Source organism: Sitophilus oryzae, unplaced genomic scaffold (assembly GCF_002938485.1).
Source record: "Sitophilus oryzae breed Bouriz unplaced genomic scaffold, Soryzae_2.0 scaffold_1717_pilon_pilon, whole genome shotgun sequence".
Taxonomy (NCBI): Eukaryota; Metazoa; Arthropoda; class Insecta; order Coleoptera; family Curculionidae; genus Sitophilus; species Sitophilus oryzae.
The window spans coordinates 648,881-673,945 of NW_022146410.1; the positions used below are offsets into that span (position 1 = coordinate 648,881).

The window sequence follows — 25,065 nt, forward strand, 5'->3', positions numbered from 1 at the left end:
TATGGCTGGCTTTCACAGCCTTTGGTGCAGCCACAGCTGTCTAGAGCCCTACATTCACTCCACACCTCTGGAAGAAGAGTCCAAAATGGTTTTAACTGGTCCTTTTTTTTGACCTAACCCCACATTGTTGGAGAAGGAGGACTATCCGGCCTGTCCTGAATAGATCTGCCCCAAATGTGACCTGCCTGGTACGCAGATCGTTTAATGTGTTGAAGCAGTGCACCGCTTGTTGGAGGAATTGCGGTTATGTGTTTGCTTTCAGTTGCGAATAAATGTTTCCTTGCTTGATTAACACTTCTGCAGTTGTTTTCATCCCGTACACCATACAAGGCAACTGTGTATTCTTCCAACGCGACCACAAGGTCTTCATGTAGTTCTCCCTCCAATGGCAAGGCAAGCCTTTTAAACGCATTCATAGCCGAATCTTTTTGCCACGCAGCCCATGACGAATGCTTGCCTATGGTTGCAAAGTACGAAACCGTGTCGCAGCCAGTGTAAGCGTGAAAACCTCTCAGGGCAACTGACTTTGCTTCTCTTAAACTTTCGGCAATGGAATGGACACTAATGTATCGGAAATCGTATACTGCGAATTACATGACAAACAATTTTGCAGCTGTCCCTTTGGAACCACACTTATAACTTCTATAATATTTCCCAAAATTGCTACTAATGACTAAAGGTTGTATTTAATCGTATTCTTATAATTACGAACGTATTCAGCGACCCCAAAAACTTATTAATATAAAATGATACCCAACACATTATTGTTTCCAGTTACCAAAAATGTTATTTTTTCAGTCACCATTTTGAAAAATGGCGGTTTAGCTCGACTTCCGGGGGATATTTGTGTATTTTAACATAAGCATTAAGGTCATGAGATAGTATATTACGTTTAAATGCGCCTTTTCAGCTTTATTTACACATTTCAGTATTTTACCTCCGAAATTCACCCCCACCCCTCAAACTCGAATCCTAAGGGATAAAAATTTAGGAACTACGGGTTGAATCATTCTATGAAGTCCCTAGAACACCTCTGCAAAGTGGCTTGCTTGTATCATTAAGTGCAGCTTTTTCTTGAAAATTTGGTTGTACCGCTAGCACTATAAGTATAGTTTCTTCAAATACAAAGATCTGCATTTTTTTGCACATACCTTCTGCACCAATTTAACACCCATATCTGGAAATTATCAGGCAATACTCCAAACAGTAAAACATTGACTACTGTGTTGGATAGAGTAGTACCCAAAGCAGGTATAAAATGGCAAGTTCGCAGAAAATAATTTTTGCCGTTGTTGTCCCTTCTGCCAACTGAGTACTATGACGATGGTCACCGCTTGGCTAGTAGTACTAGGACATTGAGAAACAGTATTCTAATGACTTTGATGTGTTTTTTGAAGCATCAGTTCATCTTGAGTGGATAGAGAACTCTGTGTCTCTTGTAGGGTTGGACGTGTTCAGTTGCCTAGATTTGTTTTCTCCAAAAAAGTCCTATATGGGTATTTCGCCACTTCAAGAAAATTTACAAAATAAAATAGTTATTTTTTGTAAACACCGCTGCGTTAATCCAACGGAGACTAATTGTCTGCAGTGTTTTCGGCAGTAGTCTACCAATAAACAAATTTGCCTAAACGAACAAAAAATGCTTAACGTTTCGGAAAGTTTATCTCTTTTCGTCTTCGGAGCAAAAAAATAAAAACAACAAAGAAATTATTTTAAATATTTAAGTGCAACTATTCAACATTGACTTGTTGACAAACCGTTAACTTTCTGTTAAAATGAGATTATATCAAAAGTTAAACTTCAAAATTAACAATTACTACCTGATAACAATTACTTAGTAAGGTAAAACCAAAAAGCTTCAAACTTTCTGTATGAGTATTTTTAATTTGTTTTTAATTTTTACGTATGTTATGTTTATTCTAATAGGTAGCTCTGAGTACTTACACTACTTTATTTTTTTTCCTTTATTACATTATCATTTATCTGATTATATTATATTGCATTCTTAAATATTTTTACGCTAAAAATAAAACTACAAGAGTATATATAACTCTATTTTATTGACTTAACTTATATAAGCTAATTTATAATTCGACTTAAACTATACAATTGACAGTTTTCCTCTCTGTATCGTATTTTTCACTTTTCTCACTCTTCTCGCTCAAAGAAGCACTGGGCCTCTTCAGTTTACCATTTTGCCTACCGCTAGATGGCGTAGCTGGATCTAGCAACGAGGCTTTCCTTCTGCACCAAATTTTCATGAGGCAAACTCGAAAATTGTCAGAGAGTACTCCATAAAGTAAAGGATTGACTACAGTGTTGGATAGAGCTATAAGTAAAGCCGCTATAAAATGGCAAGATCGTAGAAAATAGTTCCTGTCATTGTTGTCCTTTCTGCCATCTATGTGAATAAGTACTATGACGATTGTTATCGGTAACCACATAGCTAGGACCACTAGAACGTTTAGAAATAGTATTTGAACGACTTTGATGTGTTTGTTAAGTCTCAGTTCCTCTTGAGTGGACAAAGAACCGTGTCTGCTGGCGTTGGACGTGCTCATTTGTGTAGAGAACTTTCGTGGCCAGGGTACGAATATATCTGAAAGGCTGAGTTCGCTCTGTCTTCTCGTCTGGGCTCTGCTACAGCCTTTTATCTCTACAGCACTGATTACCACGCACGATGTAGACCAGGCATTTTTAGTCGATAATATCTTCTGGAATATCTGCTGGTAATGGTAGACTAGTAAGCCCATGGGCAGGAGGCTAGCGAATAGGACTACAACTACTATAAATATTATAGATAAGCTGACTGTGTCCGATTTGGGAAACACCAACGAACACACTGTCAAGTCGTTTTCAGAGTGGATTTCTCTGAACCACAACGTGACTGGAATGAATACTGCGGCTGTGGCCAACCAGATCAAGCAGGAAGCGATCTTGGCTTGAGAGGGACTCATTTTGGATCTGTATGGTGGGACCACGATGCAGCTGTGACGGTTTATGCTAATTAGTGGTAGCGTTCTCTATCCATTCAAGAGGAACTGAGACTTAACAAACACGTCAAAGTCGTTCGAGTACTATTTCTGAACGTTCTCGTGGGTCTACGAAAATAGTATTCGAACGACTTTGATGTGTTTGTTAAGTCTCAGTTCCTCTTGAGTGGATAGAGAACCGTGTCTACTGGCCTTGGACTTGCTCAGTTGTATAGATTTTTTTGTCACGTTACGAATGTTATGAATGGCTGAATTCGTTCTACCTCTTTTTGCACTCTACTACAACCGTTTTCCGAACTGGTTGTCACGCATGACGTAGAAGATGCATTTTTCGTAAATAATAAATACTATAATAATTATCTATTCGTAATGGTAAACTAGTAAGCTCATAGGCAGGAGGTAATCAATTTAAACTACTATATAGAAAATGACTGACTAGTCAGATTTGGAAAATATCAGCGATTACATTGTCCAATCGTTTTCAGAGTGGATTTTTCTGAGCCACGTAACTGGAATAAATATTTCTGCTGTGGCCAACATTGTAACCTACATGACTAGGTTTAATACAGTTGGAGATGAGAACTTTTGGTGTTACAGGAAAACAGGTTACAGGTATTAACAGGAAAATAAAACACCACATCACCACATGTTAGCATCGTCTGCAGACGAGAAGTTTTTAATCTTCAGCTTATTATACTAACACGCGCGTCCAGTGTTAAAAGTAAAAGGTTTTAGTGTATTGTGGTGATTTAGTGTTTTATTTTTAAGACAGCAATAAAAGTAAGAGATGTATTTACAAATAATATCCCATTACTATGATTTATTTGTTAAGACGTATTTTCTCTTGAGTGCATGGAAAGCTGTTTCTACTAGCGTTAAGGATGTATAATTAGTCAAAAATTTCTTTTCGAATACTGCTGATTGCTGGAACAAGGAATATACAACTGAAAAAATGAACACTTCAATAAATATTATGCAGACATGTCTTTTATATTCAATCGTGTCTATTCTTCCGTTACACTTTTGAAATTATATTACATTTACATCATCTATCTGGTTATGTTAGGTATATTGTATATTGCATTCTTAAATATTTTTTCGCTAAAAATAAAACTACAAGAGTATATATAACTCTATTTTATTGACTTACATTTAATATAAGCTAATTTATAAGTCGACTTAAACTATACAATTGACAGCTTTCCTCTCTGTATCGTATTTTTCACTTTTCTCACTCTTCTCGCTCAAAGAAGCACTAGGCCTCTTCAGTTTACCATTTTGCCTACCGCTAGATGGCGTAGCTGGATCTAGCAACGAGGCTTTCCTTCTACACCAAATTTTCATGAGGCAAACTCGAAAATTGTCAGAGAGTACTCCATAAAGTAAAGGATTGACTACAGTGTTGGATAGAGCTATAAGTAAAGCCGCTATAAAATGGCAAGATCGTAGAAAATAGTTCCTGTCATTGTTGTCCCTTCTGCCATCTATGTGAATAAGTACCATGACGATTGTTATCGGTAACCACATAGCTAGGACCACTAGAACGTTCAGAAATAGTATTCGAACGACTTTGATGTGTTTGTTAAGTCTCAGTTCCTCTTGAGTGGACAAAGAACCGTGTCTGCTGGCGTTGGTCGTGCTCATTTGTGTAGAGAACTTTCGTGGCCAGGGTACGAATATATCTGAAAGGCTCAGTTCGCTCTGTCTTCTCGTCTGGGCTCTGCTACAGCCTTTTATCTCTACAGCACTAATCACCACGCACGACGTAGACCAGGCATTTTTAGTTGATAATATTTTCTGGAATATCTGCTGGTAATGGTAGACTAGTAAGCCCATGGGCAGGAGGCAAGCGAATAGGACTACAACTACTATAAATACTATGGAAAAGCTGACTGTGTCCGATTTGGGAAACACCAACGAACACACTGTCAAGTCGTTTTCAGAGTGGATTTCTCTGAACCACAACGTGACTGGAATGAATACTGCGGCTGTGGCCAACCAGATCAAGCAGGAAGCGATCGTGGCTTGAGAGGGACTCATTTTGGATCTGTATGGTGGCACCACGATGCAGCGGTGACGGTCTATGCTTATTAGTGCTAGCGTCCATAGCAGGACTATTCCTGAAACAAACTAAAATAATAATGCATTAGTTTAAAATTGAATTTTAAATTTTTAAATAAAAATATTAAATTAAAACTAAAATGCTTCATACTGGGTGTTTCTCAAAAGTGGCTCACCCTTATAACTTTTCAATTTTTTTCACTTAATAAACGAGATTTGGTATGTTTTGTTTGTTGATTTGGTATGTACTATATGACATAAATAAGAATTGATTGACGTATTTATTTGTTTTTGGTCACTTCCTGTTTAACCGGAAATGACTACAACTTTCGATTTTTAAATGACACCCTAGGTATATTTTTTACTTTACTCGACAGAAAACTTTATTCGACAGAAAATGACATTCTGAATAGAATTACATATAATATGTCAACTTTTGAAAAAAATCCATTTTAAATTTCAGACTAGTGTGCCATGCCCAATGTAACGACAATGTGACTAGAAATACTAAGGTACCAAATTATTCGTAAAAAAATGTCTTTTCCAAATATGCTAATGGCCTTATGAGCCTTTAAAGCAAATATGCCTAAAAAATTGAGATACGATTAAAAATACGATTTGTGCCATTGTTTAACCAGCTAGGGCAAGACACGAGAGACACTAGACGATCAAATCTATTTTTCCAAGGCTCCTTGATTAAAAATTAGTGTTTTAACATATCCATGGCACTCTAGATTGAAACTTAAAATACGATTTTTTTAGAGCTACAGTGTCAAAAGTTGACATGTGATATGTCATTCTATTCGGAGCAGGGTTGGAAAAAATCATGATTTTTTTTTAAAAAAATAAAAAAAATCAGATTTTTTTTTATTTAAATCAGATTTTTTGATTTTTATTCAAAACAATGTTTAAATGGGATTTCCAAATGGCTAGGACTAATTTCCAATTAAGGTCCCAAGGCTAAATCTATACCCCGATACCGATAACATTAACAATTCTACGGGGCGTGTGATTTTTCCACATCGGTCACCAATATAATCCGCAAAAAAGTCGTTCGCTTCAGATCAAAACGATTTTTTTTCAAACGTCTCAAAAGTATTAATTTTTGTCATAAAAGTAAAGTACTGTTACGCCTTAGCACAAAAGTACAAAATATATTATTAAATTGATATTAAGTGTCAAATTCAACGAGTGTACAAATTGTTGCTCGATTACTGTTTATATAATTTGCAATGTTTGAAATTGATTTAAAAATTATTTGTAATGTTTAAAAAATATAGTACCTATGTTTTATTCGGAGTAAAATTGTACTTTTTGTGTCTCCCTGTAACGTCGGAATAGCTTTACGATGGTCCTTCAAAGGTACAGCACCGTCAAAAAAAGTATACTTTTTACTGCTAATAAAACAATACACTGTTGTTCGGAAATAGTCTTAAGTCCAGAATGAAATTCGTATGTATTATGATCTAATGTCAAAGTGTAAAGTACTTACTGCAGATCAAAATGTGGGTAGGAATTTGCAAACATACAACCGTTTCAAAAAAAATTAAATCCACATATTTTCTGACAATGATTATAGATTCTCGGTAATGAAGATTAGATTATTATTATTATTAAAATTACATTATATTAGAAGAACCTATAGTTCTGCACTAGACTTTGCGAATGATATGTATTCCAACAATGAATTTTTGTCACTTATTTTTAGCAAAATAAAAAGTTATATAGTTAGATATAGATAGTTAGATTTAGTGTAAAAGTAAAAGTGTTTTGGTGTATTGTGGTGATTTAGTGTTCTTATTTTGCTGTGTAACACCAAAGGTTCCATCCCTCAACTATAAACTTATTTTTAATATAAATCCCTGCGTCTAATGGATTCACACTAAATTAGTTCAAAAATCGGTCTAACAATTAAATTGATGAATACATATTTTTATATAGTTTTATAACATTTACAATTATTTTTCGATTTATTATCTGTTATATGTGTTATAGAAATATTCTTTATAGTTTTCTAGGACACATTTTTATAACTTTTACAGTTATTTTTTATTTATAATAAAGTTTCAATAAAAATTTTTTTTTGATTTAAATCACATGAGTAAAATTTAAAAAATCACTAGATTTAAATCATTTGATTTAAATCATGCCAACCCTGATTCAGAGTGTCATTCATTCTCTATCGAATAAAGTAAAACAATACGTGTACGTATTGTTTCACTACGTATAAGGGAGTCATTTGTGTTGAAACAGGAAGTGACCGAAAACAATTACGTCAATCGATCCTGAATTATGTCATATATGTACTAACGTACAAATCTCGTTTATTTATCTGACAAAATATAAAAGTTATAGAGGTGAGCTACTGTTGAGAAACACCCGGTATACAGAGGTGTCAAAAAGTTAACTAAAATTGAAATAGAATATTAAGCTATAAAAAAATATATACCGGGTGCGTCTCAAAAGTGGCTCACCCCTATAACTTTTTTATTTTTTTAGATTACAGAACGAGATTTGGTTTGTTAGTATATGACATAAATTAGGATTGATTGACGTATTCAATTGTTTTTGGTCACTTCCTGTTAAACCGGAAATGACTACAACTTTTGATTTTTAAATGGCATCCTCGGTATTTTTTTACTTTATTCGATAAGAAATGGCATTCTGAATAGAATGACATATCATGTAAACTTTTGACATTTTCGCTTTAAAAAAAATCGTGTTTTAAATTTCAATCTAGATGGCTATGTTAAAAACATTAATTTTTAATCAAGGAGCCTTGGAAAAATAAATTTGATCTTCTAATGTTTTTAGTGCCTTCTCCTGGCCGGTTAAAAAATGCCCAGATCGTATTTTTAATCATATCTCAATTTTTTCAAATGGAACGAGGGTGGCTCATTAGCATATTTGAAAAAAGCATTTTTTTACGAATAATTTGATACCACACGCTTGGTATTTCGAGTCAAATTTTCGTTATGAACCGCATGTTATAATTTCAAATAACCATATGCGAAAATGTCAAAAGTTGACATATGATATGTCATTCTATTCAGAGTATCATTTTCAATCGAATAAAATAGTAATATACCGAGGGTGCCATTTAAAAATCAAAAGTTGTAGTCATTTTCGGTGAAACAGGAAGTGACCGAAAACAACTAAATACGTCAATCAATCCTAATTTATGTCATATACTAACATACCAAATCTCGTTTTTTTAACTAAAATAATAAAAAAGTTATAGGGGTGAGCCATTTTTGAGACGCACCCGGTATATTGAACAAAAAACTTAAAAATTTTAATGTAACTCGAAATTCTTTTTCGTGTCATTCAGCATATACAAGGTGTCCCAGAAATAAGTGCAAGTATTTTAAGGGGTGGTAGATCTCGATAAAAGAAACATATTATCTCTTTATTTCCAAAAAAAAAAGATTTTTTGCTAAAATTTTGAGAACCACTGGATCTTTTCTAGATTTTCTTTCTTGTAAATTTAATCTAATACCTATGTTGCCATATTATCAAGAAATTATGTTTTCTAACTAAAAACTAAAAAAAAAATCCAAAAATTTTTTCAAAAAATTTCGAATTTTCAAATTTTTTTTTCCGCGAAAAAAACCTCATAGGCGTGTTTCTGTGGTTGAACTATACTACCAGTTAAAAAACTTGCACTTATTTCTGGGACACCCTGTATAAGGAGGTAATCAAACAAAACATCTAATTACCTGAATGTATGGTACTATCCTACATGTTATATCGCCCAGCCTCCATGATTGGGTCAGTCTTGTGTAAGCAACTACGGGAATGGTCAGTGCAAATAACAGGTCGCCAACGGCCAAGTTCAGCACGAAGCAGTTAGTCACCGTCTTCATTTCTGGATAACTAGAAAATATAAAAATAATAATGTTAACGTGGTTTTTTTTTCTTAATGGCTAAAATTTTTAAAGAAAAATGTACATAGATCTTAATATAATTATAATATACTAGCGTGTACCAGCAACTTCGTTCGCGTCGAATTAATCATTTGTAATGGTGATACTAAAGCAAAGCAAGAATTTCCATTAACATACAAACTGGATAAAATTTTCTCACATTTATGTCAGCATGAGAAAAAAAAATATGGCGATATTATTATATAACTTGGTAATATTTGAGGGGTAGTTTGATCTCGTTGGAATTTGACTTTCGAAAAATCCGTTTGTCAAAAATAAGCTTTTTACGTCAAGCAGTTTAAGCAGAATCGTGGTTAAGAAATTACCCAACTTTTTAGAACACCCTGTATGATTTGTTAAAAAATTTCAAAATATGTAAAAAAACCAAATAAAATATGCTTGTCCAAGCGTTTTCCCGAAAGACTACCCGTTTTTTAAATAACAAATATTGTAATATTTGAGGGGCGTTTTCACCCTCTTGGAATTTGAGATTCGAGAAACCCCTCCTTATCGAACCTCTACACCCCACAGTCAATCCGTTTGCCAAAAATCAGCTTTAAACGTCAAGCAGTTTAAGCAGAATCGTGATTACTCAATGGTCATATTTTATGAAACACCCTGTATAAATTTATAAAAAATCTTAAAATATGTAAAACAACAAAATAAAATATACGTATTTAAGAGTTTTTCCGAAAAACTCACCGGTTTTTAAATAAAAAATATTTTAATATTTGAAGGATAGTTTCACCTCCTTAGAATTCGAGTTTCGAAAAATCCCTTCTTATCGAACCTCTACACCGTAAAGTCAATCTCTTTTCCAAAAATCAGCTTTTTACGTCAAGCGCTTTAAGCAGGATCGTGATTAATCAATGACCAGATTTTTCGAAACACCCTTTATACATTTTTAAAAAATCTTAAAATATGTAAAAAAAACAAAATAAAATATACGTGTTTAAGCGTTTTTTCGGAAACTTGACCGTTTCTTAAATAAAAAATATTGTAATATTTGAGGGGTGGTTTCACCCTCTTGGAACTGAAATTTCGAAAAATCCCTTCTTATCGAACCTCTACACCTTAGAATCAACATGTATGCCAAAATTGAGATTCTTACGTTGAGTGGTTTGAGCAGGATCGTGATTAATCAGTATGTCAGTCACTTAAGGATTTTATATATTAGTATAGATAAATATTAACGAATGACATAAACGACTAATATATTCCTTCTAATGAATTAGGACTTTAAGCCCCTGGGGGTTTTTCCCATTACGAAATGAATATTAAAATGGGTTTTAATATTAAAAAAATCCGTAAACAAAATAATTGGATCCAATTACTCTATTCTTTCTGATATTTTTGAAAATAAATCAAACGAATGGTGCTTTTATCTGAGATAAAAAATGATATTTTACTTTGTCGATTTACGAGATAAAATACAGCGTGTATTTTAAATTTACTGAGAAAAATATACCGCGTGGTGCATCGGACATAGGTCAAATATTATCTCCCCAGATAATTTTATGTAAAAGTTCTATTAGACTTTTTTGAAGAGGCGTTAAAGCTGTACTTTTGTCTAAAATTTCATTTCATTTGGAATAGTCAACTAAAAGTTATTTACCTTATTAAATCTACCTTGAAATTAGTAAAATTTATAGACGGCTCTACAAAAAGCATAGAGAAAGCTACAATCAAAATATCAACCAAAATGTGATTGTGTCATTGTCAAATTCGATGTCACATTTTGCTTACAAAAATTTGAAGATAACAAATAGAGTAGTGGTGGGGTGAGATGGCTGAAAAAAGTTTCACATCTGGCAACCAATGCGCCCTTTTGGATTCAGAAAGCACATAGGTAGATGAGTCTAAAAAGCTCGGAACACAAATTTTTCTGGCCCAATAGCGGTCTTGATGACGTAATCAAAATGGCCGCCAAAATTTTCAGACACGCTTCTAGATTTTCCGTTATAACTCAATTTTCCTTTCCGATATTAACATATGTTTTTAGTGATTATAAATTAGGAGAAAACATGCTTCCCAACGGTGTATTTGGTTTTATAGTTTAGGTTCACAGAACCAAAAATATTTGAATTTTTTTTTTATTTTTTTTTTAATTTTAATTTTTTTCATCGCATTTTGCTAAATAACTTAAAATCAGTTACATTTAGCTAAAAACGTGTCATATGCTTTTTTGTTTGCCCGAGAATTATCTTTCTAGCGGTATATATGACTTCTATTTTGTCACAAACGATTTTTGACAATTTGCCAAAATATTGTAGCGTTACACGTCTAGCCGTATGGTAAGAACACAATTTATATAGATCCTGAAAAGTAATACAACGACCTAATGACTATTTAACTATCAAATGTAATTGCTGGAATTTTTAATGTATTTGTAAAAGTATACGGAAAATGGTGTTTACTCTCCTAAGTCGTGTCACACTGTGTTTGTAAAATCAGCAATAGATAACATTGATTACAACCAGTCTTCTTCTACTGCCGTTACTTCTTTCCATGGTTCAAATGTTACTATTATTCAGCATCCTAACAGTGAAGCAACTATAGAGATTGACGATGACAGCATTCGTATCCAGCAGTGGAACAAACAAATTCTCAATGGTCTACCTGAATATTTCACTACTCTTTCTGCAACTGGTAAAGTAACAAGTGACCCATCTTTGCCAACTGTCAAACCACATTACACCGACCACGATCCTGCATTCACCACTAGAAAAGTTTTAAGTCATTGGCTTAACTCTGTCCTGCAGGGAGTGTATACTGAAGACATACAAGTATGTGCTTACGATCATACATACAACAAGTATGTACATACGAGCACGTGCCTACAATATCGTTTGCTGCTTTTCATGCACACAATGAACCTGGTATTAAAAAAAATTAGGTGTAATGCGTCGTTGCTTCCACTTCTTAATGACGAAATTGCAACGCCATCAATGCTACATCATATGATGGATATCATAGTAATAGCTACTGCAGAATTACATGCAAATTCAAATCCAGATGTACATGCTCAATTTCTTCGTGGTAACTTTACGAGCAGCAAAACTGCTACAACTTTTTCTGCAATATCTGACGATCAGCTTTATGAACACAATAATAAAGTTATAAAAGGTGAAGATGGAACATATCAAACAACATATCATACGAGCCAGAAAAATAAATATTAAAAAAATACATTCCAAGCTAGAATTTGGAGCAACAGTTTCGTTGCACAATACACGATACACGATACTTCACCAACCGATGGATACTAACTTCGGAAGGATCATACCGACCTGTGTGGATAACAAATCCAGAAGTTCCAAAACACTGGGTAGAACTTACCTCCTGTACTTGCCGCAAGCGATGTACATCTTGTAAATGTGTTAAAATGGGAATACGCTGTACAAAACTTAGTGTATGTGAAGGACAGTGCTCGGATAGTGATCGGTAATCACAAGTGAACGGGTAATGCAAATCCTCTACTCTGGATATAACTTCTGTAACTATATATAACTGTATGTTTGAAAGCTACTTTACAGTTATACCTTGAGTGTGCTTCATGTGTGCGATTTTAAAACGGAAATCAAAGTTTCGTCTTCCGAAAAAAGCTATACTTTATTACTTATTCATCTAAAATTAGTTATTAATTTTTTTGCTTTTTAGCAGGTACAAAACCGCTGCATTACTTTACGAAATCTATAAATTACATTGCTGCCCTAACGACTAGCTGTGCAACGCTACATTGTTTTTGGCAGATTTTTAGCAACTTTTTATGATAAAATAGAAGAAATATACACCGTTGTAAAGGTATTTTTTTTGCGAAGAAAAAAGTGTAGAACACATTTTTAGCTACATATAGCGAATTTCAAGTTATTTAGAAAAATCTGACGAAAAAATGAAATTAAAAAACATTTTATTAACTAACAAATATTTTTGTTATTATAAACGTAAATAATTTTGTGAAATATACCATTAAAAAGCGCGTTTCCTCTTCTTTTATAATCATTAACAATATTTGTTAATATCGAAAAGTAAAACTGACTTATAGCGGGAAATATAGAAGCGTGTCTAAAAATTTTGGCGGCCATTTTGATTACGTCATCAAGACCGCTAGAGGGCCAGAAAAATTTGTGTCCCGAGCTTTTTAGACTTCTCTATCCATGTACTATCTAAATCCAAAAGGGTGCATTGGTTGCCAGATGTGAAATATTTTGGCATAATTTTAAGCTAACATACCCCACCTTTTATTTCTTAAATTATTGTGGATGTATGTGGTATAAGAGCGAGGCCTGCGAGTAATAGAGTAATGAACAGCAATTAACTCATACTCCGCGAATACTATTCTCAGTTCAACTAATTCTTTTGTAGATGATCAGTCAAATTCAGGAAAAAAACATCCTTTCCAAACCACATAAATTCGAAGAAAATACATTTAATTCTTAAGAAAATAAAATGTTACACGGAATTTGACAATGACAAAATCATAATTTTTGCTGGTATTTTAATTGTAGCTTTCTCTGGGCCATATTATAAATTTTTAGTAATGTTGTAACATTTTTAGTTCGTTACATGTATTTTTTATATATGATTTATATGATGTCTGGCGTATCGTCACCCGATTCCGTATCGTTCAGGCCGGATTATTTATTTGACGCGCTTGGCGTGATTTTTACGTTCTCTAGTCCACAACCCTGTTATCGCTCTGTGAAGGCGCTGTCAACATCGCTTCTGTCAACTCTCTGTGCTGTGGACTCACTTTTGCTTTTAGCGCTCTGTAGCCTAACGTAACCATCCCGGCTTTTAGAAATGGTGATTATTTAAATCTTGCTGTATAATTTGAATCAGCTGCTATTTCAAAGCAACAGGTAAAGATGAGATATTATCTTTTTTGATTCGTTATTATTACTGCGTGTTTTTAGGGTAGAGTTTTGGATGTCCCAACCTAACTTGTATTTGTATTTTGCTGGCACGTTGGCGTCCCTTTTCTTTTGTCCTCCAGAATGTCACATGGAAGAAAGGACATGTTCTTTATTATTTAGTGAGCCCTCGGAAGTAATTCGAGGTAGGTTCATTTTGTTTAGTAGACCTTGTTTGATTTTAAACAAGAGTTTCGTATTTTTAGGGTCCAAAGTACGGACTATTTACAAGGTACGGGCATTATCCAAGGTCCTAGTAGTATCCAAGGTACGGGTAGTGTTCCCTTGTACCATTATCCTATGTACGGATGTCCTGTGGACGAGTGTCCCCAGTAGGAATTATTTGTCTTGCATATAAAGTGCCCCAGCGTGGATGTAGCTTGAGCCCCATGCTGCTTCGTTCCCATCCATAAGCTAGTTAGTAGTTACGGCTGTTCCAATTCATGGTGTCCTCATTCTGGCCCCTTTTGTTGTATTGGATGACCGAGTACAGAGATGAGAGCCCACCTCACGCTGTTACTGTTTGAAGCAAGATTACATAAAGAACAGCTAAGTTTAGATTTAAGTTTTAGCTTACATTTAACATTTAACACATTTTCAGTCTTAAACAATAACGTACATCTTAAGTAATATCGTACAGACTATATTTAGTGGTTAGATTGTTAAGAACATTCATGTCGATTTAATATTTAAAATATAATTTAGATCTTAGGTTTCATTGCATTACGTCTTGTAATGGTATTACTTTTATAGATATTATTATTGCACTATTTTAACAGATGAATAACCAAACATAGATTCTAGAATCTAATAATATATCAAATTAATTAAAGTAATACTACATTTCATACATTCTCTTAAACTTTACATGTCTTGTATTTTATCATAGTTGTTTTCATAGATATTTAGTACAACTCTTTCTTTGACATATAACCACTATATATTTACTAGAACTTTACAATGTCATGTACCAGCAAAGAACATCATGAATGAATATAGTCACTAGTTTGTTTTAAGTAATAAACAACTGAGTTTTCTTTCTCTGTTCATGCCTGGCGCCTAATATTTATAATTTCGAGTTATTATTGTTAATTAGTTCTTTCCAGTGAAATACCTTATCCACGACTGCTCTACCAACGAAAAGCTGCCGTTCGCAGTGGTAATGTTTATAAAAAACGCTACAATGTGAAGATAGATTTTTGCAAATCACTTTTAAATGTATATTAGGAACAAAACAAAATTCTAGACGAAGGTTCAACTTTAACGCCTCTTCAAAAAAGTCTTTAATACCATTTTTGCATAAAATCATCCGGGGAGATAATATTTTAACTTTTAAAAATTTACATAGAATTTCCTATAGCCCGTGTTCCGATGCACACGGTATATAGTTTTGATTCTCAATTATTTATTTTTTGTACAAGGCAATTTAGCCTATCTTAGAATTATTAGTTTTGAAAGAAACATTACAATAAAATACTTCCAGTTAAAAAACATTTATAATTTGCAATTTTTCAAATCGTGAGGACATTAAAGGAGCAGAAAATTTGGTCTAAAAATGGTAATTTTCCAAAAACCACCCGATATAGATTACGACAAAATCCACTGAGCAAAAAAATATATATTTTTTTACTCAGTGGATTTTGTCGTAATCTATATCGGGTGGTTTTTGGAAAATTACCATTTTTAGACCAAATTTTCTGCTCCTTTAATGCCTCTAGAGGAACAAACTTCTACGCTAATTGAAACCACTAATTTATTCCACTAATTGCGAGGTTCTGAATGAAGCTTTAACTTTTCCACTAATTATACTTCAGAATTTGGGAGAAATGTCATTTTGGCTTGACTATCTGCCGTCAACCGAAATTGTGGTTAGAGATCAAAAGTTTATTGCTTTATAACCTAAATATAAGGGTTTCTCTATGGATACAACTGACTAATGCAAGCTGTTGCTAGGATGTTCTATTAATTTTAATTGTGTTTTTTAAACATTGTGAATGATCGTAAACTAAAAAGTAAAAAGTGTAATTGAAACCATTAATTTATTCCATTAATTGAGAGGTTCTAAATGAAGCTTTAGTTTAAAAATGAATTATATCCTGTAAATCTCGAGAATTTTTTTATAATTAGCGCTATTAATTGAGTGTTTTGTAAAAAATATAATGAACAAGAAACTTGATATGGATTTGTTTCAGAATGCTTGGTTACCCAGTATTTGGCGTGGAAATGATGATAGCCAACATTCTATATGTAAAATTATATTGTGAATGTCACCGATAGCCCTTTCCAAGCCAACCTGACTCTATTTTTTTTCGATCATACAGTATAAAAGTAATTATTGCAACATGCAAACGGCAGACTTCCGCTATACGTACAGAATTTATATTTATTGCACTTTTATGTCTCATTTTAGGCGCTTTTTCCTGTTCATTCTTTTTGCTACCCAGTTCCACCCTTCCAAATTTGCTCAAAATATTAAAGCGTTCATATCTGGATGGAGCTTCCACTGACCTAGTTAAAGAGCGAGCGTTTACGCTTACTTGTAGCAAATGTGACGGCAGAATTAACTCGGGGGAGAGTGGAACAAAAGAGAACAGTTAAGTAGCAATAACGAAAAGGATATAATACAATATAAAAATATTATTATATTTATTATAGATTTTCCTTAACTCAATTACTTATATACAGGATGCTACAAATTCGAGGTACGAGCATTGGTATCTCGGAAATCGTAATAGATACGAAGATGATTAAATTGGGGCAAAGTTGCTCCCCTTAGGATCTTCACCAAGATTTTTTATATTATTTTATTGCATTTGATTTTCCGTATTCAATATCTTACCCCACGTCATTGTTAAGTTTGAAAGCTTATCAATATTGTAACAATGAATAGATTAAATATTAAAAAAAAACAGAGCCGGACTTGAAATTAGTTTAAATAAATTGTGTTCAAATACACACACACAAATTATCAGATAAATTGAAAATCTAAACATACTATCAGATAGCCCTAATAAAGTCGCTATGAGATTGTGCAATTAGTTTTTGGATTTTCTAAAAAGTAGCGACAGGAAAAAATAAAATTGATTTTCAAAAAAGACTGTTTTTTTTTCAAAAAACTCAGCAATCCTTGAGGCAAGAATTTCTAGTATGATAATAAAACATCAAATAGGTGGTGGAAAGAGAAGGAGGGTTAGACAGAGAACCAGATAGAAAAAGGCTGTTGAAGAGGACTTGAGAAGGATAAGCATAGAGGATAAGAGTGGATGGGTGGAGAATAAAGGCGAAAGACAGAAACAAATGGAGAAAGATAACTAATCAAGCCATGAACCCTTTAGGCTTTTAGAGCTACTATATATTTTGGAAAGCAGTTAGGATAAATATGAATAATAAATAATCTATTGCATTCAAACCAAACAAATTTATTGAAAAGGATTCTTAACAATTCAATAGTGATTTGCACCGCCACGTTTTGACATAGTGTTTGCCAAGTTTTGACATTCTGTAACACGTTGGGGCATGCTGCGAATCAGATAATCGATATTTTCGTGTGGTAATTTCTCCCAGGCTAAAGCTACCTCGTGACGTAGACGTGACGTGACGGTAGAAGATGTGGCAACCGACTCAGCCTTCTATCCGTCGTCATACTAATGCTTCACATCTCAGACATGTTCAATGGGCAACAAGTCTGTTGGCCTTACGGGCCACAAAAGAAGGGTTATATTAGCTTAGGGTTGCCAACTTTCAAAATAAAAAATAGAGGACGGGAGGTAAAAATGCGTCAATGGCAAAGCAATTTTTGTAACCTGGCTCAAATGTTGCCAATAATTGACCCAAAAATTATATAAACGGTATGGGGATGATGTCCCTTCTTACCAACGATACAACAGTAAGTAAATATCAAACAGCTAAACTGTTTATCGCATCCACAAATATTTTTTGTGCCTATTTTTATATTTATCTATTGAAGTGAAACTTCTTTACGCGCGATAGAAGTTCATTGCCTTGACACTGCCTTGACACTGCCTTGACACGGCCTTGACACGGCCTTGACACGGCCTTAACACGGCCTTAACACGGCCTTGATGCAGGAGCTAGCGAGGAAAAAAAGTGGTTATTATTAATTTTGATTTACGTCATATTTTTGCTGTTGTTAAAATATCACATTTTCCGATAAGTATTATCACTCTTTCCGTAGCATTGAACTAAATAAATTTTGTGCTTCTTTAAGATTTTAAAACAGCAAAAAATCGCTAATCAAAATTCTATCAATAACAACCTATCAAAGAATGAAATCGAAATTTATTACCATGGAAATGCGTTTTGATTTTTAGGACTTTCAAATTCAACTATTCAAAAAATATAGAAAATTCAACTATTTTCATGTTTTTTTTTTTAATTTTCCTTATAACGGTATAGAAATTCGAAACAGTATAAAGGTTGATTCTCACTATACCTTCCATATCAGCTCCCTTCCGTTTGCCTTCCGTTTACATAAAATATTATATCATGTAAATGAATAGGACAATGCACACTATACGTTCCCTTTCCCTTCCGTTCCATATCCTTTCCTTCCATACAATTTTTTGGCGGACGGACTGAAGCGTATAGGAAACAGCGTTGTCAAATCCTTACATTTGTACCAGGTCTATTAACATTTTGCTGATATTTATTTATTTTTACACCTCTTAATTAAATCTATTACCTTTTTCAAAAGATACAAATTTTTAAAATAAAACTTCCGTAATGATATAAATTCTAAAATAAAAAGTATGGAACTGATATGGAACGGAAGGTTACGTATAGCGTCAATGCAAGAAAAAAATACGGAACGGATATGGAATGGAAACGGAAGGTATAATGAGAATCAACCTTAAACTGGATTAACCATTTTAGGCCAAGCAATTTTTTTATGCAGAATGCCATTTTTCTGAACTTATTATTAATAAAAAAGTTTTTCTTCTTGAAAAGACAATTCGGGAACATACTGTATATAAAATGTTTCTATATTTATTTGATGACAATTGTATTAAATACCACGTGTATATATTTAATGGAATTTGTTTATGGTGTAAATAATTTCTACTTCCTTTGTGCTAAGTTTGTTAGTTTAATATGATCTACTGTGACAGCAAATAATTACGTTATTGTCGGATTATTTTCAATGTTTTTATCATACATGTAAAGTTCCTATAATTTAATTAAAAATTGTCTTTATAAAATTAGGTACAAAAAAATTACTGCAAGAACAGAATCATCCATGTACTGTACTAGATTACGCCAGTTTCTCCTAATTTTGCCGAATGTGACTATCGAATTGATGTAACACTAAAAATAGACGCTTCCGAGACCTTTATCTCGCCGAAGGGCTTAGAAAAGTTATTTTTAGAACAGAAAGAAAGAAGTCGGTTTCTGTACGTGGTTTTATTATCCCCCTCCCCTTTACTCCCTTACCTTCATCTTAACTTTCCCTGTTGTATCCATAAAGCAATAAAAAGCTTCTACAAACCCCTTATGTAGGATTGAGTGTGTGTCATCACACAAAATAAACATGTCATGTGCGTCAGTCTTACGAAATCTAGGCTATAGACTGGATACTAAATTATGGGCAAATAATGAGTTAAACTCATTATGATTTATCAGGCACTATGAGAGTAATTATTCTTTGTTATATAAAATTCTTCTCATTCAGCTATTATAAGAGGCTAAAAAGAGATGCATACCCTCTCCCAAAAATTCCTTGCACAAAGAGTATCTCTGAGAAAGTTAGTCCCGTTGAGAAACAGTATAACATTGGAACTAAAGTTAACATCATCTTTTTTCCGATTTTAAGGGATAATCTTATGCCGACAACATTGCGACCTCTGTAAGTAACTGTACCCATCACAGTGCCACGCACCTGTTTGTGCAGGTAGTTATAATGATAGGATGGGAGCATAGTTCCTCCGGTTCTAGGTTTTTTCCAAATAGAATCTGTCGCTTGCAATCCAGTGTCTTACAGTGACATATTTTGTGATCTGCGGTATCAGGATGTTTATAGCAGAATCTGCAGCAAAGTTTTTCTTGATCTAGGGTGAGCTTGCTCAGGTAGCACTTGAGAGCCATTTGTCCTGTCAAGGAGACTTTTAATGAGTAATTGATTCGTGCTGAACATTAGCAGTTCTTTTTGATTTTAGAATTAGATCCTTAAATTGCCTTGCTATGCCTGTGTCCCTGTCTATTTCTCTTGTGGATGGTCTGCTTGTCCTTAATCCAGATTTGTATTGCTCCACTATATCTAGTACTGACTATATAACCAGTACTGACTCTGGATCAAAACAAGTTGAGATGAACCGCCTATTTAAAAAATAGAGATATTTCTTTATATTCAAAATATTCAGTTTTAAGACACACTGTATACATAAATAAAAAATTATTGATTTTTAAAATAGGATTCGCAAACCTAGGGAGAGGGAAATCAGGCGACGAACAGAGATAATGTATGTTAAATAAGAGTTTTTTTTGGTTATTAAAAAAAAAATAAGAGAGATGGTATTCGAGAGACGGTCGTCAAGATTTTTGGTTGTTAAAAGTAGATTTTGTGAGTGAGTGATATTAAAGGTAAAGTAAATGTTTTCTCGTTATTTAGCTAATGTTAACTAAATTATATTATTTTGTTTTCTTGTTGTAATTCTGTTCTAAAGCTTTTCTTATTCATTTGATCTGACAAATACAATATTTATATAACATGTGTATGCATTTAATGGAATCTATTTATGCTGCAAATAATTTCAGTTTAAAAGTAATCTAAATAAAATCGTTTACTGTTCCTTCGTGCCGATGTTTGTGGTTTGTGAGAATAAGGGCCTTGTTGAGTGTACTAACAATTTTCGACCTTGTATGGGCGAATATCTTAGCTCGCAAAAAGGCAAACAAAAACAATAAATAAAATAATTCATAGAATAAGTTACAATTTATTAAATTATAAGATATTGGCGCCAAACCTTCAACTTTAGCGTCGATTCCGCAACAAGGGACTTCGTACCTACGGGTGGGGACCCGTTAAACTAACAAAAATCTCTTCAGTTTTGAACGATATAAATGTGGCATGTTTTGAATGTATTAAACTATAAACCTAGGTATGAAGACAGTTTGTATATTATTATTTCTCTTTTATTAAAGTTCAGGACAGCATAGTTAGATTCTCTGGAATAGTGATCATGGTTTTCTCTGCCGTGCTCTTTTACATGTGAATTCCAGGCAGAGTACGGCACTCCTTTCATTTCATTTAATAAAATAAGTAGGGCTATTTACAAATTTAGCGTTTTATTTACATAACCTATTCTCCTCAAATTTCCCAAAATTTTGCTTCTGTCGAGGCGCATCTGAGGTAATCATAATAAAAAAATATTTAACACAACGTAGGTTCCTTTCTTTCATTTAAATTTCTTGTTATACAGTTGGCCAAAATATTACCTCTTCAACTTTGTTGACGAATTTGGGTTGTTACACTACAAAGTTTTCGACAATCCTTGCCTTACTAATTCGTGGGTTCTTTACCTTGGTGTAGCCCGGTATACCCCATGGTATACCCCACTGTAGCCCGGTATACTCACAATACCAGAATTTCCGTCTTAACATAGGCGGAACCAAAAGGATTTTATTAGAAAACAGAATGTGGCGATCATGTACTTTCACATTATGAAAAATGTTACTTTAGAGATACGAAAATAATACTAGAAATTAGCTCAAGAACATTAAATGAACCCAACATAGAGGAAAGTTAAAAAACAAAGATTGGCAGACCAATTTTGGTCAAGTCAACACTACATTCTGTGATTAGAGACTAGAGTTGTCCACAAAGAATTCGATTAGATGAAATGAAAATTTAAAGAAAATTTCTACATTGATACTATTCTCAGCCATTTAAGCTAAAAATACCAACATCTTGAAAATTATTTATAAAGAAATCCAATACTTGTTGCGTCAAATCAACACTATGTACAATATACAGTGGTTAGAGGCAAAGTTTACAGAATAAAATATAAGTTCCGTCACTTGTGCCGGCAGCAGGTATCAAAAGCCGCTTCACGCACGTGTTTCCCACTGTATTACTGGTGTGTGGACTTTGGACCCAGCATACACGGCGGTTCACGTTGGGCGTATTACTCTGATTTTGGCGTTATTACAGAGTGGTTGGTCTCACATGCATATGCAATTATTTTTCAAGTGATTATTTAATTTTTATTGCAAAATGTTACTGATCACATTAGCCTTAGTTAATAGTTTATTATAAAAAAAGCATAAATATTTTTTTTATTTCTTAAAAACAATATTGAGTTTTTCGCCACTGGAAAAAAAATCGACAAAATAAAAATATATTTTTTGTATACACCACTTCGTTAAATCTAAACAGAGATCAGTTTTCAGAAGTATTTTACTAGTAAAACAATGTTTCAGGAGGTATCTCTCTCGGTATCTCTTCCCGTCGTTTAAGCAAAAAAGACAAATAGCAGAAGAAAAATATTAAAAATATCTAATTAAAATTATTCAAGAACACTTTAATTTTTTACACAAAAAATTATATACCGGGTGAGTCTCAAAAGTGGCTCATCCCCTATAACTTGTTCATTCTTTCAGATAAAAAAAAAGAGATTTGGTATGTTAGTATATGACATAAATTAGGATTGATTAACGTTTTCAATTTTTTTGTTCACTTCCGGTTTCACCGAAAATGATTACATTTTTTGATTTTTAAACGGCATCCTCGACACTTTTCTACTTTATTCGATAAAAAATGACACTATGAATAGAATGACATATAATATGTCAACTTTTGGCATTCTAGCTTAAAAAAATGTTTTTAAAATTTCAATATTGAGTGTCATGGTTGTCTTAAAACAATAATTTTTAATCAAGGAGCCCTGGGAAAAATAGATTTGATCGTCTAATGTTTTTCATGTCTTGTCTGGGCCGGTTAAAAGATGCCCAAATGGTATTTTTAATCATATCTTAATTTTTTCAAATGAAAAGAGGTGGATAATTAGTATATTTGGAAAAAGTATTTTTTTACAAATAATTTGATGCCACACACTTGGTATTTCGAGTCAAATTGTCGTTATACACCGCGTGTTACCCTTCATCATGTGAAACTGTTAAAAGTTGACATATGATATATCTTTTTACTCAGAGTGCCATTTTCTATCGAATAACATAAAAAAATACAGAGGATGCCATTTAAACATCAAAAGTTGTTGACATTTAAGAATTTCAGCTTTAAATTTTTTTAGTGTACGTAAATCGTGTTGGAAAACCATATTACGCACTCATGGAATACTGCACTCGTGCGTAATATTATTTTTTCCAAAACACTCGTTACGTAATATACTGTTACATTATTTACTAACTGTTGATATTGTGTAACTTTATTTTTTGTGTTTGTTTTTAAAAGTTATTTTATTTTTGCTATATCTTTTTTATCTTGTCATGTCTAAATATTTATATGTAATACACCAATAATATTTTTTCTTTTGTAGAATTACCATTAGGTATTTTTGAAATACCCCACGTTCCCCTGCGCCTTGCCGTACATTGCGATCGGTAAAAATGCGGCTTCTATTTACCCCGGCTTGCACTCCCGTTTTCATCGAAGTCCGGCGTATTGGACGAGGCGGCTTCTGGCTTTTGATACGCGATTTTCAAAGTGCCGATGCTAAGAGACCGAACTTATATTTTTTTCTGTAAACTTTGTTAGAGGCTAGAGTTGTCCATAAAAAATTGCATTGCTTGAAACGAGATTAAAAAAAATGCTTAATATTTACAACCAATTAAGCTTTGAAATACCAACGGTTTGGAAAACATTCCTAAGAAAATCTAATGAGCAGTCCTAGTGGCACAATATCACTTGTGTATGTTTTTTATGGCTCATTGAATGAAAATTTCCACATCTAATGTCTAACAGGGTACCTTAGGATGTTTAGATTTAATTTGTACTTGTAGAGTGACTTAGCTCTCCAAACTAACTCAGTAACCATCAATTCGAATTTAGTCAAAGAATGCCTAAAGAAGCTGAACAAATAAAGTCCAGAGCCAAAAAAATTATGCAAAAAAATAAAGTCCACTTACTATGAGTGCCAGCCCACAAACGCAACGAAAAGAAAGCATTGAAAAAGCAAAAAATCTAGCTAGAAAAGGAGCGAACACTTCACTAACTGAACCAGAACCGTTCTGCTTCCCAATCGGAAACCAACTTTAATCGGAACTTAAGAAACTGGGGTCTCCATCCGTAACCTGGAATGAAAATCCTCCAACGGTCTAAGACACTCGAAGAAATTTCTCAAAACTTACGACCGATTAAGTTAAATTTTGAACTGAGCCTTGAACAATCTTCGGGTTCTCACGGGGTTTTCAACAGGACACCGTCTCCTCAATGTACACCTCAGTAGATTGAAGCTAAGAAACAACGGCGAATGCAGATTCTGTGAGAAAAATGGGGAAACACCAGAGCACAGTACATTGTACACCAGAGCACAATGAGTGCACCCAAACGACAACCATTCGTGCTATCGCAAATGGAAAACTAACCTCTGTGAAACCGTCTCAGATACTGGCTTTTGTCAAAGCCAATTTTGTTTTGCCTCTCATGAGTTATAACTTAAGAAAGGAGGGAACAACAAATCTGTAAAATCGCGGAGGAACACCCCTTACATTCTACATTCCATATTATATTTTCTGAAATGTTGTAGTATTTAATCTTAATTCAAGTAAAAATTAAGATAATTAAAGTTTCACGCAAATGTTTAATTTTAAATAAAGATATTTACTGTGCAAAGAAAACCGTAAACTAATATAGTAAATTCCTTTTTAGTTTAAATAAGGTTTCTAATTGATAAATAAAAAAATAATATTTTTACTCTGAGCTATATTTAGCTGGTAACAGAATTTCGAGCATTCTATTTCTGAATAATGTCTGTTTAAAGTGTAGTCCCAGATACAATTTTAATGCCAGTATACGGCAATAATTTCAAAAAATCGAGTACAAAAAAAGTCCGGATTGCAAATTTTAACCTAGATATTGCGATTGCTGAAATAATGAAACAAAAAGGATAATGGGATTCAACGAAATCCCTAAAGAATGAAAAAAGAGAGTTAATCTTTTTATCCATTTGATATTTATTATTTAAAACATACTTAACT

The 25,065-nt window shown here is 33.4% G+C and overlaps 2 protein-coding genes across 4 annotated transcripts in view; both read right to left on the reverse strand.

Moving 5' to 3' along the window:
• Nucleotides 1–2,043: 2,043 nt before the first annotated feature.
• On the reverse strand, nt 2,044–3,633 carry LOC115881387 (somatostatin receptor type 5-like). Its single transcript, XM_030898846.1, has 2 exons — nt 3,544–3,633; nt 2,044–3,023 (listed from the first exon to the last, which is right to left on the reverse strand). Exons 1-2 carry the CDS (start codon nt 3,631–3,633, stop codon nt 2,097–2,099), a joined length of 1,017 nt encoding a protein of 338 aa, XP_030754706.1. The 3' UTR covers nt 2,044–2,096.
• A 482-nt stretch (nt 3,634–4,115) lies between these two features.
• LOC115881368 (free fatty acid receptor 4-like) overlaps nt 4,116–25,065 on the reverse strand; it is a 162,256-nt gene continuing 141,306 nt past the window's right edge. For all 3 annotated transcript variants that reach the window (XM_030898819.1, XM_030898820.1, XM_030898822.1), the window contains 2 exons: nt 8,774–8,930; nt 4,116–5,123 (listed from right to left, as the gene is read on the reverse strand). In XM_030898819.1, the coding sequence (XP_030754679.1) occupies nt 4,173–5,123; nt 8,774–8,930 (1,108 nt within the window). In that variant the 3' untranslated portion in view covers nt 4,116–4,172. The remainder of the gene's footprint in view (nt 5,124–8,773; nt 8,931–25,065) is intronic.

Coding starts and splice junctions, on each gene's coding strand:
- LOC115881387 (XM_030898846.1), bottom strand. CDS start 3,633: ATGTGGTGTTTTATTTTCCTGTTAATACCTGTAACCTGTTTTCCTGTA. Junction 3,024..3,543: donor ACTGTATTAAACCTAGTCAT/GTAGGTTACAAT, acceptor TTGAATGGATAG/AGAACGCTACCACTAATTAG.